This window comes from Metopolophium dirhodum, chromosome 5 (assembly GCF_019925205.1).
Source record: "Metopolophium dirhodum isolate CAU chromosome 5, ASM1992520v1, whole genome shotgun sequence".
Lineage (NCBI taxonomy): Eukaryota > Metazoa > Arthropoda > Insecta > Hemiptera > Aphididae > Metopolophium > Metopolophium dirhodum.
The window spans coordinates 10,353,100-10,369,923 of record NC_083564.1 but is presented as its reverse complement, the minus strand read 5'-3'; the positions used below and the strand labels follow the sequence as shown (position 1 = coordinate 10,369,923).

Here is a 16,824-nt window from a genome sequence, read left to right as displayed (position 1 = left end):
TTATAGTACAATAAAAATACTTACGGCCTATATAACATGTACAACAATAAAATAAATGCAATTTTTTTTATTTATAAACAATGATATATTACATATTTTATAAAATTAAAATCAAAAACTATTCAATATTATAATAAATATAACATAAGTATGTAGGCATACAAGTTAAAACCGTATAAGTATAAATATTATAATATATATAACATAAGTATTTAGGCATACGAGTTAAAACCGTATAAGTATAAATATTATATTATATATAAGTGTAATAATTATAATGTTTATTATATCTTGAAAATATTTTATTTTTAAAATTACACTTTAGCACAGAGGAGTTGATGATACATATGAATAATGAATATAGTATTTAAATATGAAACAAAATATTCATATTGATTCATATAAAATACTAGATTATTTGTGTTGAAAATCACATCAGTTCATAGTTGAAAATATAGCATTATAATTATTATAAACAAATTGGATACCTACTGGCTACAAATAATGAATACAATTCATTTTAGACTAAAATTATAAATTTCAAAGATCCGTTTATTTATTTAAATTTGAAAAGTAGAATTTTTCAAACATTAAATCAATATTGTTAAAATAAGATTGAAACTATAAAACGTATAAACTACAAAATATTCAATTATTACATTTAATAGAGATAATATCTAAGTATCACTCTATTAAAACATTTTTAAAAAAAACATAAATTATAAAATAATTGGTAGAATATATGTTTTTTATTTTATTAAATTAAAACCAATTATAAAAAGTAATTTTGAAAATTATTTGTTTTTCAGCGTTTTAAAATGTAGTATTTATTCTTCTCAAATACCAATAACCTGTAAATAAAAAAAAATATTATTTTAAAACATTTTACGCAATAACCACTATTGTAATTAATAATATTTTGTTATATTGTGTCAAAAATATTAATTAATAAAAGTATACATAATGTAAATAATAATTATTTTATTCAAGTTTTTAATGTTTTTTTTTTAAAAATATTATTCAATTTAATGTATTAACGAAAAGGTGCATTTTTAAGACCCAACAATTGTGTAAAAACAACAATAATAATTCTTAATGTATCAAATATTATTATTACTGACATAATTTTTATAATCTGGTCAATTTAAGTTAATTAAAATGGTCACACATAAATGTCTGAATCAAAAAAGTACCTCAGTGGAGCGATAAGATAAAAAAGAAGGAAAATATGAAGTTTTGTTTTAAACCTTCCAAAAATTACAAGATTTTTGTCAAACATTTTTGCGATACATGCATAAACATTTAAAAAATATATAAGTGCAACAAATATAACTCTATTAATACAACAATCATTTCAATCAATTTTAAAATTAAGAAATTTATTTATTTTTATTATATCAGTAATTGATGAATTAGTAAAAATACATTTATTTTATTGTATAATATTTAATATTAATTTATAATGCAGCAAATATATTATAATACTCATACAGTGACAAGAACAGAACTGTATTTAATTTTATCTATTGATGGGGGCCCACAACCAAATATTCTAGGTCTTAATCCAGGCTGGGATAGATACAGTACTAAATAATTTATATTATTTTAACATACCTAACAATTTATTTTTGTATTTACCATAATTAATAATTGGTTGCACCTGTTAAATTTAATACAATATATAATGCCGTTTGACATATTACATTTGAATTATTATTGCTACAGCCTGAATATAGATATTTTAAGTATTTTTTCATATTTTGGTATTCTAATATTATAATGATTTAAAAGGCTACTACGTGTGCATATGTTGTCTCCATCTTACAAACATACAACATACCAAATTATTGTTCACAAGAATCCATTCTGTGTTCATTTCTTTTTATTTAAGTGAATTAGCCTATAGTATTATCAAATTTAAAAGTAAAAATATTATCTTGAGCATTATCTGGACTTTTATTAATGTTTTAATTTTAAAGTCAGTAATAACATAACTATGTAAAATATTTAAATGTTACAATTTTAAAATGCTCAGAACTCATCTTAAAATGTAAATATCAAATAAAAGCTAACATCATACTTTAAATAATATTCTTACCTTTACATTAGAGTATAGGTAAATTCAATGTTATAATTAAAATAATAAGACAATAATAAGTGGATTTTTATTAACACACATTTGCTTATGTTGTGTTAGTAAGACGGAGACTTCACATGGCAGGTGTAACATCCTCTTAATCAAAATATAAGATCTTTGCTCAAATATAGATTTATACATTTAAAAAGATAATTAGCACAATATTTAAAATACAACAAAAATTATTTATATGATATGAATCAATTTTTTATTAGTTAACTACTAATAATGGTATTTACAATGAACTATCTATACGATACCACTGTAACTTGTAAGAAAAACAATGTTTCAAATTAAAAAAAAATGGTAGGTAAATACAAATTAATTTCAAATTCAATCTTTCAAAGTTGCTGTATATTTTATGTTTCTAAATGTATGTTTAGAACACCTTATATCCCTACCGTGGCCGTCTGTTAGTTACCAGTACATAAATTGTATAATATGGAATTATAATTTATTGTATTGTATTAAAATACGTTAAGAAACTGGAATTTAGCACGCTTGGAGAGTGAGCTTTCCTAACTTGTTTATTATTTCTTTTACATTTGGTAATGTTTGAAAAATTAAAATAATATTTCTTAGACAATACCTACAATATTCTCAACATTTCTCAAAATATTTTTACTTACAAATACAAGGGATTGACAATTGTATTGTATGTTAGAAGTGTATTGAGATATAATTTAAGTAAATAATTAATGATACATTGGATATGTTAAATTTGTTATTAACAGTTGTAACATGGCAGATAGTATGACATTATTCTGATAATATAAAATATATTATTAATTAACAAATAACAGTTAGCTAACTGTTATGTCAATAAAATGTAGACCATTACATTAAATGTATTTCATTAAATGTATATGCAAGTTTATGAAATTATTATATGCATCTAACCAATTTAAGAAATTAACATGGCTGGGCAAGTTAATTAATTTTTTCGATTCAGTTAAGTTAAGTTAATATGCATCAATAACAAAAAGTTAAAAGTTAAAAGTTGAATCAATTTTTTTTTATACTATAATGCTAGTATACTTTATTTTTTACCAACCCAAAACTAAATTATAGACTATATTAGTGTTTATACATTATTTCCATATAGTATGTATTTCATTTAAGTTTTACGTTTCTAAAAAAAGAACAATAGTTATCTATCAAATAAGTTAGATAAAAAAAATTTTAAATTTTTTACTTGTTACTTTTTTGACATGAAAACAAAATTGTTTGAAATGTAATTAAATTAAATACAAATTAAACTTACTTCTTAAAATTAAAAACTAATTAATTTCACATTAATTAATAAATAAATTTAGTAAGTTAATGAAAATCCAAAAGTAATTAGTTAAATTAAAAAGTTAAAATTAAATTAACTTTTTAACTCATTAATGCCCAGCCTTGGAAATTAATAAATTTAATTTACTAAATACTATCAATACAAAATAAATGAGAAATAGGTAGTTTTTAAGAACAAATAAATAAAATATAGATATTTCTGCTCATAAGCACTTATGATACATTATAATAATATATGTTACAAATTCAACTCATAGGTATGAAAAAGTTACTTGAAATATTTACCTTATTTATAAGTGTATATATATACAATATATATTGATGATGGTACAATATAATATTTATGCAACATAATTGTAAGTATTTCGGTCTTCTGGTGTGCGTGCTAAATACTCTCTTTCGATTAAGCATTCAATACGTTTCTTAATAAGAACGGGTGAAGGCATAAACCTCGATCTTAATTGCTCAGTTACCTCCATAATAAGTGTATTGTGTGTTAACTTTTTACGAGCTTTCATAATGCGTACGAGTGCTGCTTCTATTTCATGTTTTCGATCTTCTTCAACTTTGTCTTTAGTCTTCCTCCGCTCTGGCTCATTTTCTCCTTTGGTAGTGATTGACTGGATTTTAACACGATACAATTTTGAAGTATAGGACTCGTTAATAGAAAACTCGTGATGAGGTTCGATCTCTTTTGTTTTGGGACTTTTCAACAACACCCTTTGTGATGGTTTTCCCATTGCCAAAGATTGTAATGCCCTAGTCAAGTCTTTTTCATTTATGTCCGTTTCATTCATTATCGTTTCCATTGTCATCTTTTCATAACTATTAAACAGCATCAATATTGCCATTTGATAAGTTGATACTTGGAAAATATGCTTACGTGCAGACGAATTAGCATTGTTCACGCTGGTACCAGAGTTAGAAGATGTAGAAACAACAGTACTACCACTTCCATTTGAACTTATTACAGATGTTACACTATTCTCTCTACGGTTGTCATTGAAAATAGCAGTTAAATCTGCGGAACCTAATTGTGGCTGAAGACGAAGTTGTCTACCATTATGTTTGCCCAAATAAAAAGTTCTGAATTCTTCATATGCCAAACGCGCTATGCTTGGTACATTACACTTTGGAGTAGTTGTTGGTAATGGCCAAAATCCAGTAGTTAGAACACGAACTGATAAATCAATATTGTTGCAATTGGATGCTGGCGAATTAGACAGGTACAGTTTGAATGATTCCATAATGGTATTTGACAAAGACATGTCTTTAAACATACCTTCTAGTTTAGAAGTAAATTGACATCCACATTCAGTTTTTAATTTTGAGATCATATTTTTCTCATTATCATCACTCACAGACTTGTTCAACAACAATCTTTTAGCTAAATGTTGTTTGTAGTATGTTTCAAAAACGTCCTTGTCCTGCAAAAATCGGAACAATACCATGGCTTTGTCTAGCACAGGTTCTAGATCATTTTCATCAATACCGCGGACTCCTTTTTTCAATTTGTCATCAATAAATAATGACATATATTCAGGAGACTTTGGGTTAAGATTTAGAAAATGTTCAAAGTCCGAAGATATTGTTTGTTTAAACATTTTATCACTGGCAAACGAATTATACAAAAAATAATCCAATTTGTCTTTGAGATCTAATAAGCTTTGTACATATGTGACGGGATTTAAATCAGTCTCGTCTTCTTTGACTAATGATCGGCCTTCTTCTCGTAAATACTTACTTAAGCAGTCGGACATGGTTTTTAAACCATCAGACAAATTGCTTAGTAACTTATACATACAAGCCAGATCTTTTGTTCTCTGATTCTTTAACATGAAAACAAATCCAGAGTTTTCCATTTCGACAATGGTCTTCATATGCTTTTTAATTAGCTCTTCTTCAACTACTTGAATTACACGACTTTCTGTAGAAACATCTAGGTAATTTTTAGCTCGTTCAGCTTCTTCATTTATCCGAGATTCTGCTTTTTTAATATAAATGGAAGCACTGTTTTCAGCCAAAAGCATTTGACTTTCAACATTGTAAAATTCACTAGACTGAGCAAGGAACGGACGTTCAAAATCTTCTTGATAAACTATTCTATTTTGTATACCTAATATCATAAGCATTTGACAGGCGTTTTTCAATGCGATACGGTCTATCACTTCACCGTTCCTTTCTTTCATCACCATGCTCAACAATGTCTCACGTAAGTGATCTCGTACGCGGTCGTGCCGCACAATTATGTCACGAAATAGTACGAGTCCAAGATTGTAAACACTGTCGACTTCGTTGTTCTTCACATACACCTTGTCCATGTACATGAGGATGTCTCTAATCATGACCATTGATGTTTGATGGTCCCTCCAACACTCGTCCAGTGTTTGTAGGAAGTTGTTGTTTAAAGCAATGAGTACGTCTTCGCGCACCTTCATCTCCAAGTGCGTAGACACCGTGTCCCTCATGCCGTTATATAAGCGTTCACCGTGCTTCAATAGTATCATTGTATATGCGTTGCGGTACAGCTCTTCGAAGCTCAGGCATGAGTTGTTTTTCTTGTGTATCTCCTGTATGGCGTTTTTCAGCATTGCCCAGGTGTTGTCGACAAACTTCTCGTCAGTGCGAGACGGGAACGCCTTGACACGCATGTTGCCCCTTTTCTTTGGCACAGTACTGTTCATGATACTCGTGCGTCTCCTTCCCAGCGGGTCACTACTCATAGTTGGCACGCAGTCACCATCAGTGCACGACGGTCGTCTGTCAAATGAAAATGGTCGAATGTATAAAAAAACATGTCACACCAGTCGGGACACAAATTAATGATCTAGACTTCAGTACTTGATGGTGGTCTTGGGATATCCGTCGAGTGCGACTAAGGGGGGATGGGGGGGGGGGGAGTGGTTGAAAAAAATGGGAGACCGTAAAAAATACCCGTATGCACGAGACTCCGTTCTTCCTCTTCCGTTCGAACGACTGACGAATATCAACTATTATTTCCGGACTACAGTCGTCGAAGTCTGATTGCGCAGATCGTTTTGCCGTCACCGCGGTGGACTTTGCTAGTACGGTGTCTGAATGATCCCGCGGGGCCAATGATAAACTAAAACTGATGCGGCAACATAGAGCAGCACGCAAAATTTCGGTTAACCGGACACTTTCACACGAAATAAAGCAGTGATCAGATTAAAAAAAAAATCTCAACGCATTGAAATCATTTGAGTATTTGACGATGTTTCAAAACATAAGAACTAAGAACACACTACTATCAGTATAATACTGTACATATATATAATTAGTCCATTTAGAATTGTACAGTCGTCTACAGTGGTGGCGAAAATAATATTATATAGTGTGTATATTTTTTATGGTGTATACTGTCTGTATAAAATATAAATGTATAATACATAATTTTAATGTCATTTCAGACACGATTATTTCGTTGTTCGTTAGGTTATGTTGGTTATCACAGATCTGTCTTTTTTTTTTGTTCCATGAAAACTGTGGTTAAATTCAAATATTTTGTCATGGTCTACTGACTGATTGGCACTGAACCGTCTACCAGAGGACAGAGACCCGAGCGGCTAGACAAGTTATAGTACTGACTGTCCGACTACAACTGACTGCTGAACGCCGACTGCCCCTATAGTGTTGCGAGTGCCACTAAGGCCTAAGCCACTTTGCAGTTTGCACCCTGTAGCAAATAGCTAAAAATGGCGTCCCCGATAACCCAACTACTGCAATATCTACATTCTATACATAAGGTCTATGTAGGTATAGACCATAGACCTATAAACTAGGTATAGACCATAAGCGTGCCCACGGGTAGGGCTGATTGGTCTTTAGCCCCACCTGAGATTTTTTTTATACGTGGATGGGTCAAGGGTTGGTACCTTATGAAGATATGATTAAAAAGAGGTATAGCCCTTTTAGTTTTTAAACGTTTGTGTTTACCCGAGAGACTATACACTGTGATTCATTTTATATTGAACACTCATTATTTCAAAAAGTGTAATTGTTTTTGAAAATTTTTTTTTACATGGTTTCAAGTTATTTACAAAACAACTTTGTTATTAAAAAATTATATTTTTAAATATTTTTTATCCTTCTAATTTTTAATTTTTTTAATTGTTTGATACATAACAATTGAATTTGATGCGAGTAGTTTATGCGTTATAACTGTATAAGTATTTAAAGTTTAGATGCGCGGATTTGATTACTCCGCGAAATTTATGTCCACTACTCCGCTCATCTAAACTTTAAATATTTTTATCTCATAAACTAATAGCCCTAAGGTCGATTAACCATGAATAATTTTATAATAATAAATAAAGATTAATGTTAATTGACAATTTTTAATATTATATTTTAAACGTTTTTGAATAAATTGTTTTATTAGATTATATTTGGTTAAAATTTTAAATCAATATTGATGAATTTTGTATGTGTGAGATAATGAAAAGTGATTGTTTACATTTGCCAGTCACCAAAAAAAGGGTCACTTAAAAGTTTATAGTGAAAATGTCTATAATTTTTTTCTTGTGACCATGACAAGAGCGTGGGTGATCAGATTGCATTTAACCATACCTGACTCAGAGGTCTGCGCACGCCTATAGTATAGACTATAGAGTATAGTACATTGGTAGCAATTTAGGGACATGGTTTGGGGGGGGGGACTGTTGCATAGGCATATCGTGATGAATTTATATAGGGGGGCTACAGCCTATTATGTTTTTGGTTAACATAATATATTCTAAACATTTAACTAAAATAAATTTACGAAAGGGAGAGGGGCTAAACAAAATTCCAAGGGGGCTATAGCTCCCTAGACCCCCTCCCATTCTATGCCTATGAGCTGGTGAAGGCTTAACACCTACAAATAATTTACAAATTTTTCATAAATGTCTTATATAATAAATATTTAAAATATTAGAACATTATTTATAAATTAGTCAGTCTATAACCCTAGATCTCATCATAGAAATAAATTCCTTTTTTATATCAGGGTATTCTACCTAAAAGTCCAACAAAAAAAGTCCCATGGAATAAAACAATAAAAGCCCGTTAAAAAATCAATTTTTTTTTTATTGATCTTTTTGTAGCTTCGTCGACATGGGCCATTAGCTTCTACATTGTTACATTTTAACATTTAATTTGTTTTTGGGTGACAATTGGTTACAATTGTGGGGGGACTTTATGACTTATGACTAAATGTTACTTAAATATATTTTTTTATTTTGGTGGTAGGTACTGAGGAATGACATGACTTTTTCAGGTTGACAGTCGGGACCAATTATTTCATATAGGTTTGTCAGTAAATTTAATTTTTCCCTTTATTCCTCATTTGATCGGCATTCTGTCGTCAGGTGTTTTACTGTGAGAGTAACTTTACATGAGGTGCATTCCGTCGGTGGTTGGTTCTTCATGAGATGACCGTGTGTGAGTGGCCGTTCTCAGTCGGTTTATTATTATTTCTGTTTTTCTTGTAATTTGGTGTTGTGGCCATGGGTTTTGTTTTGTTTTATTTCGCAAATATTTTTTTATACTTATTTTAAATTAATACACAATGATTTAAAATAAAAATAAATTAATATTTATTGATTTAATAATTTAGAAGACACACGTGATTGCTCAATTAAAATAAGTAGCTATACAAAGAATACATTTTTAATAAAATGGAAAGTTATTATTTAAAATAAAATCACCTTTTTTAGTTAAATATTTTTTTTTTCATTTTAACTAATCTTTTAAAGTTAAATATATTATTTGTTAGCCATAAGGCATGAAGTTATAATTTAGCATAATATTCTTTATGTTGATTTACCTAACTCAATTAAATTGTTTTCATTAACTCTTAAACCATTGTGAAAAATCTTTTGTTAGTAATGAGTGGATTTCAAGTATAAATTCTAGTAGAATACCTATTTATTGAGGAGGGCTTGTAATAACTAATAGGTAAAAATATACCCCATAAATTACTCAACTGCTAGTATTATCAATATTATTAAACCATAGAGCTCAAATGTTTTTCTAATTTTCTAAAAATTATTTATACACTGATAAAATGTCAATGTCAAGTATCCACTACTCTTAGCATCATTACAGTCGTTATTTGAAATGATTTGATTATTATATTGACACACTGTGTGATGATCTAATATTTACTCACTGAGCATTTTCTATGAATAAAAATTGTCATTGATTGAACAGTTATTACTTATTAGTTATTAGTAATACTAATGAAAAGTATTAGTTTTACAAAACTTTTACATAGTTTGTTATGGAATAGGTACTTAAATATTATCTATACCAAACATAAACTAGATTTTACCTAAATAAGCTCTAATAATATTTAACACAATTTTTTTGGATTATAAGTTCTAATAAGAGAAAAACTGCAACAAAATATATTTAATTCACTTCATAACAATTTACTTGTCATTTTTACAATTTAAGTACCTATAAATATATTTCATGATGGGAGTACTTAATTGGTTCTGATCATTTTATAACACTGATGAAATCTTCAACTTATCAATATTAATGTTTTGTACTTTAGTTACGTATAAATAATTAGTAATTTTTACTATATTTGAAGTCATATAAAGGAAATTGCCAACAATAGAAAAAAAAATGAAGATGTGGAATTTGTATACTTACTAATACATAGAAACAGAAATTTGTTTTGAAACATTGAACTAAATAATAATTATTACATTTTTAATTGCATTTTTCTTAAGTTTTACATTTTTACTTATGTTAAAAATAGACAATACAGTACAAGACAGTCTATTATATCATATTACATTATTACTGTAACGGCTACCATTTGCATTTTCTTCATCAGGTTCCTCTTTTTTAACCATATCTGGATCATAATCATCATGAGGACTGTTGTAACCATCATACTCGTTATTATAATTGTCATAATTATTGTCATATTCTAAAAATAAAAAATAAAAATAAAAAGTTACAAAATATTTTTTCACAATAGGTTACCTAATATTGTTTATTTATTTACAGTTTAAATAGTTATTGAATTTAAATTCAAACGTTTGATAAAAATGTCCCTGTAGCAGTGAACAAGTAAAAAATGAATAAACCAAAAATATATATTATCCATCATCTTAAACATGCAATATTTAAAATAAAATTAAGTCAGGAAACTACACTCAAAGTTGAAGATCAAAGACATTTTTATACAAAAAAGTATCTTAAGAAAAAAAACACATTGTAAAACAAATACATTCATTGCTCAGAATCTAAAATAAATATACTAACCATCAACAGGTTCTTGTTTAATATGAATTTTGTCATCACGATCAGAATTGTCTTTATCATGTTTATCACGGCGATCTTTACTCCTATTTAACATAAAATTAAGTTTTAGTTTCTACAATTGCCACAAAATTATTATGATAATTTACTTGTCTCGGCGATGATGATCTCTTTCTTTGCGATCCTTCTTACGTTCACGGTCCCTAGAACGACTGCGCTTTCTTTTTCTTTCACGCTCATGATCTTTATCTCTAGATTTGGTAACGGGAACCTCTTCAACTTCATCATACTCTACATCCCTAGCACCACGGTCTCTGCTGCGACGTCTCTTGCGTTCACGTGAACGTCTATAGTAAAATTCATTTATATTAATAAAATTTTAAAAACTTATCGACATACACTTTATGGACACCCTGTTAATTTTTTTTTTAATTAATCAATAGTACTCAAAATGCTTGTTAGGAATGAGAAAAAGGAATTTTAAATGAGGGATTAGTGTATTAAGCACTTATGCTTTAAAATTGGTTTTTACTGTCACTTTTCTGGGGTATTTTTTAATAGAAAATTAAAGGCTGTTTTTGATTTGCAAAGTGGAACAGCCAAGGAGCGAAGCTAAAATTGCCAACCAACAAATAACTTTATTTTAACTAGAAAAATTAATTTTAATTTTATTTATTTTAAGTTTTATTATGTGTATTGTGTAATTATGTATTTAAATAATAATTTATTGATAGATAGTCATAACTTAGCACACTTTGGTTTAAGTTGAATTCCTAGGGTTCTAAAAATAAATTGTCAAATGTAAAGGTGCCTGGTAGTAACATGTATTTGTTCCAACTCATTATTGAATGTGGTACTTATTGTATTGCATTCCAGTATAAGTATATATATAAAATTAATTATATAATCATTTTATTTTCCAAACTAGTTTCGCTTTAAATAATGATTCAATTATAAAATAAGTATTTAAAAATGTTAGTTAATAAATTCAAGTATTTTCAAGTATATTGGTAATCTAATTTCAATTAAAAATTAAGCATTATTTAAAATGCCAGTCATGTTTTAGGCAACTTGGTAATTTATCTTTTTTTTTTTTTTTTTTTTCATTTATTAAATATAATTGTTTCAACAAAATGTTTGTTTTTACAATTTTTTTTTTTTTAATTTATCTTAAGATTATCACTTTAAACAATGTTAAATATTTAACAACACAATAAACATAATAGGATTTACAATAAAAACAAAATGCAGGTAATGACAGTTATTTTTAATAATTTTTTGTCATTGATATTTAGTACTTGATAGTTTTATAAATGGTTTTGATAAGTATGTGTAGATTATAAATATATTTAATACATACGACTTAGAACGATGACGTTTTCTTTCACGATCTCTACTACGAGGACGTCTTGGTTCACGTTCACGATCTCTATCTCGGTCACGATAATCACGTTCTCGATCTCTTTCCGTAGTAACACTACGTCCGGAACGACTACCAGCCATTTCACGAGCATACCTTTCTCTTTCTCGTTCATTATCTTCCCTACCTGAATGTTTCAAATTGACTTCTGGTCCACCTCGTCTTGTACCCCCTAATCCACCTCCTTTATTAATAAATAAAAAACAATTAAATACAAAATTAAAAAACTTTTATTATTTAATACTTTAATAGTAACAAATTAGGTTCAAATAATTTACCCAATCTTCTAGGAAGCCATCCTTTGACAGTTCGTGCTCTCTCAACATCCACCAACACTCTGCGTCCATCAATCTTTTTTCCATCAGCATGTTTATATGCAGCTATAATAAATATTATTGGGGGAAAACAATTAGACTAAGACTAGAACTAAGACTGTATATAAAAACTTGGATGTCCTTAAGAAAAATTGAAAATTGAATACCCGTCCCGATTCAAATGAAAATGTATTTAATAACTAGTTATTGAAATTCTTGAATAAAATTTGTTAATTGAAGAGTTGATAAGATAGCACAGATTGTATCTTTGAAATGTATTGAAACAAATTTAAAGTACATCAGAACCAGGACTTACCAACCTCTTAAAACAAAAATGTAAATCTCGTAGAAAAAATTAGAAAATAATCAAATATTTAAGTACCTACCAATTATACTTATTTGCTATTCCCAGATTGTTTTTTTAGCGCAGTTTGTAATGCCAAGTGAATCCAAAATTTGTCGATTTTTTTTTTTTTACTTTACCTGGGACGCCAATACTTACACATGGGCGCAAAATTATTTTATTACCCAGTAAAATTAAGAACAAGAAGAATGTGTAAATGAAATAAAAATATCACGTTTTCTTCCACCAAATTCACATTATCTTACCTTTGCATATATTCATGCTCGAAAGAATAAAATAAAATATAAAATATACTATTATTTAAACAAATAACATTACAGTTTACCATATTCTGTAATGTCACTAACATTACAGTTTACCATATTCTGTAATATCCCTAAGTTGTTTTATTTTTTTTGTGTATTAACTAATGTAAGTTGAATGTATTATTTTCTTTTAAATTAAATAAAAAAAAAATTAAATAACACTCGTTAACCAATAAGTTTGGGTTATTGAAATAACTAATAAGTAATATACATTAAAAAATGCATTATACTTGAGAAAATGTTTGGAAACTGAAATGATGGGTTAATTTATTTTGTAATTTGTATGTTGGGCTTACCACACATACAAACCTATTATCAACAAAGTCGTCTACGTATAATCACAGGGTCATTAAAGAAGCTCCAATCAGCGAGCTCTTCACAGTTCACTGCATCAAGAACAAAATACAATTATTAAAACTGTACCAGAATGTTTTTATTTTTAAATTTTGAATTTTAAAGATCATAGTTTTTATTTAAGTACGCGCAAGGGTTGATATAAACCAAGTATTTAAAAAATATTTTTTCAAAACTGGCGAGTATTCAGATCTTGAAATTTTGCAGAATAATCTTTAGTTGAATTTGAGGAGTAAATTGATTGTACTAGCCACGCATATTTTGAACATTTTGTAAATTCAGTTTGCCAATTTAAAATAACTTCAGAATGTTTTTTAAACAACCAGTAATGAACATTACAAAAAGCACAATTAATATTAATTTATCTGTTTGTGTATGAGTTTTATCACAGTTTGTATTTACTTATGCAACTAATAAATTAATAAGATATTGTCTGTATTCTCAATTGAAGACCAGAAATTGACTGAATTAAAAGATAGAAACATTGGAATGATTTTTCCAAAATTGTAAGATATCTATTTTGTCACAGATTACTTACATTGTATTTATTTTTATTTATCTATAGTATGTATTTTTAACTTGTCAACACAATTTAAGTATACTTAAATCCTAAGTATACCATGGCTAAAATATTTAATATTCAGTATACTTTCAGCTATGTATATTGTATATACCTCCATTATATCTGACATTGTACTTGTAAACAATCTGATAGGATACAATATTGATACAATCATGACATAACAATTAAGTTAACAGTTTGTTACATTAATATCGTATGGATAATTGATATTGTGATAAGTTACGATGGTCAAGGACAAAATATTTTCTAGAGCCTGATCTCTAATAATATGTTATCAAATGAAAAATGGGACTTTGCAATCAGATAATTAAAATATTTAAGTTACTCTTTTGACATATGGTAGACCCACACACAGTGCTCTAAAATTAAACAATTGACTAATTCCTTGGTATTACAATAACATATAAAATAAACATTTTTAAATAATTGTGAATTTTCCCTGACAAATGAAATGCCATTTGAGTTGAAAACAACAAACAAATTTTCAAAATATTCATAGGCCAGTAAAATCAATTTTGGTAGAATTTGACCTCAACATTCGCCATTTGTAACCACCAGGTCAATTTTTGAAAACAAAAAATAATCCTAATGTTAAATACTTACAATGCATATCACGTTCATATTCGTACTCAATGAAAGCATACCCTCTCGGTTTACCATCAATCTTATTATGTGTGACAACAATCTATAGAAATGAAATACAATAGTAAGTTAATATAAAATAAAGAATGTTTAAATAAAATAATTTCAATAATTTACCTTTTTTATAGGACCATAAAGTTCAAATTCTCTTCGTAATTTTGATTCGGATGTATCATAATTCTGAAAAAATTAAAAAATTATTACCTATAATATTATATATTTTTCACTAATTAAAATGAAGTAGTTAGGCACCATACCATTTTATACTTGTTAAATACAATTATTAGAGAATATACAAATATCTAGATGTATTAGGGTAATAATCTGTAGTTCCTTATCCGGTATACTGGTTGCTACTTTATTAGTAAATTTAATTGTGTCATATCTATAATATGTCATATAAAATTCACCATTATCATAAAAAGTAACATCTACATTTTATAGTAATAATCAAGTATCAACATTAGTGAACCATGTTATTACAAATTACAATATTGATTATTGAGTGTAGTGTTGTGATAAATATTTTAGTGTTAATTTGGTTTTTCATTAAATTTATGAGAGAAAATTTATTCTATTTGATATTTTTAATAACAAAGAAGTAATGGTCAATTATTTTAAAACGTGAGTGTTCTTCTGTTTTCTATATTCAAAATTTTAAAGTTCTATTTATTGATTCCTATAATACATCTACTTCTAGTGTATGTATATAAATATTATTGTATGATTAAAACTTCCTGAGTACCTTTTAAATTATAAGTGACTTGGGGTTGAAAATAAACGCCTGCTACCTACTGTAATTTTGCATGAGAAACCAAAACTAAGTACCTAGTATAAGAATAATAAAATTATACAATCTGTACAAACTACAAAATTACTTACAATTCTAGCAACAAATAGTGTTTTAAATGGATCTGTTGTAGCGTTCGCAACTGAATGTGGTTCCCCTGAAACAGAACAAAAACAAATGATTATTCACACTCCACATAAGCCGTATAAACAAAGACTGTGTCAACACTGTGCTTACATAAAGCAATTTCTTGTTCTAACTTGTATGCAACCTGTTCGGCCTTCTCGCGACGACGGCGCTCTAGTCGTTCTTCTCTGGTTTCAATTTTTGTTGGAGGAGGCGTGTCTTCAGGGTCCTGTAGAGCAACAACAACATGAACAGATTAGAATAGGTAGTTGTAAAAATTAAAACACCGGTAAGTCTCAAATTAATGTTATCATTATGTTTGGCCATACTCACTTCGAACAAATCCATAAAGCTCCCAACGCCCAGATACCCACGGGTCTTCTTCTCGTGCGGAAGTTTAGCGACAGGCGGCAGGTAAGGGACTGGGTCCCTCGGCGCGAAAAGCGCCAGCAAATTGGGCGGCAGAAATTGAGTCATCGTACGGCGTTCGGATTGCTCGTGGTTCTACAGGGTGAACTTTGACGATGGTCAGTGGTTAATCACCAAGGCAAACCATTGGGGTAAGCCCCGGAAGAGGAAAAAATATACGCGAGTACGAGAACAGCGCTTGTCGGACTGTCCACTGTCTCCCGTTGGCCGTTTTAGTCAGTCGACTCTTGACTCTTGAGTCTCGACAATCACTCACTTAGGTACTGTCACACACACACACACTAACAAATACACACACACAAAAACACCAGCTAGCGCCTATAAAGTTGCAACTTGTAGAGGAGTGCACACAAACAGAATAACAGAACACATTAACATTTAATAATTAACAATGACCATTGACGACTAACGAGTAACGACGGCAATACGGCAAACCATGTAGGTATTTACCCTGGTACTCGGTACTCTGCGGACAACGCTGTCGGATTCGAATAATAATTACCAATTAGTAATAACATAAATGGTCGACCATTTTAATCAAAAGTCATGGAAGAAAGACACAGTGCGTCGGATCACTACTTTTTGTTCCACACATTTTTTTTCCCAAGTCAACTTGTTCCAACAAACCTTTTTGGGACGAATGTATATTGGAACTGGGACACTGAGTAATAAAATTGTAAAACATGCAAGATTTTCAAGAAGAAAAATTCTGTGCGTATCGATACGGAATAGCGATGTGCCGACACTGAATATATATATATGAGTATTGAGTATCTAGTGGCCTGA

The 16,824-nt window shown here is 28.9% G+C and overlaps 2 protein-coding genes across 3 annotated transcripts; both read right to left on the bottom strand.

Annotated features, from left to right (window-relative positions):
- Positions 1 to 262: 262 nt before the first annotated feature.
- On the bottom strand, positions 263 to 6,807 carry LOC132944849 (cullin-3-B-like). Of its 2 annotated transcripts, XM_061014372.1 has the most exons (3): positions 6,368 to 6,807; positions 3,719 to 6,193; positions 263 to 851 (listed from the first exon to the last, which is right to left on the bottom strand). In XM_061014372.1, the coding sequence occupies exon 2, from the start codon at positions 6,154 to 6,156 to the stop codon at positions 3,775 to 3,777; it is 2,382 nt and encodes a 793-aa protein (XP_060870355.1). In that variant the 5' UTR covers positions 6,157 to 6,193; positions 6,368 to 6,807; the 3' UTR covers positions 263 to 851; positions 3,719 to 3,774. The 2 variants fall into 2 exon arrangements, with proteins under 2 accessions (XP_060870355.1, XP_060870354.1); XM_061014371.1 differs by having other exon boundaries at positions 3,719 to 6,807.
- Positions 6,808 to 9,997: 3,190 nt separating this feature from the next.
- Positions 9,998 to 16,538, bottom strand: LOC132944393 (U1 small nuclear ribonucleoprotein 70 kDa). The gene is made up of 10 exons (XM_061013706.1): positions 15,943 to 16,538; positions 15,721 to 15,838; positions 15,576 to 15,640; positions 14,811 to 14,873; positions 14,655 to 14,736; positions 12,410 to 12,511; positions 12,072 to 12,315; positions 10,861 to 11,058; positions 10,715 to 10,797; positions 9,998 to 10,376 (listed from the first exon to the last, which is right to left on the bottom strand). The coding sequence occupies exons 1-10, from the start codon at positions 16,084 to 16,086 to the stop codon at positions 10,231 to 10,233; spliced, it is 1,245 nt and encodes a 414-aa protein (XP_060869689.1). The 5' UTR covers positions 16,087 to 16,538; the 3' UTR covers positions 9,998 to 10,230.
- Positions 16,539 to 16,824: the final 286 nt, after the last annotated feature.

Coding starts and splice junctions, on each gene's coding strand:
- LOC132944393 (XM_061013706.1), bottom strand. CDS start 16,086: ATGACTCAATTTCTGCCGCCCAATTTGCTGGCGCTTTTCGCGCCGAGG. Junction 14,737..14,810: donor TTTATGGTCCTATAAAAAAG/GTAAATTATTGA, acceptor TCATTTCTATAG/ATTGTTGTCACACATAATAA. Junction 10,377..10,714: donor TAAACAAGAACCTGTTGATG/GTTAGTATATTT, acceptor TTTTATTTTTAG/AATATGACAATAATTATGAC.
- LOC132944849 (XM_061014371.1), bottom strand. CDS start 6,156: ATGAGTAGTGACCCGCTGGGAAGGAGACGCACGAGTATCATGAACAGT.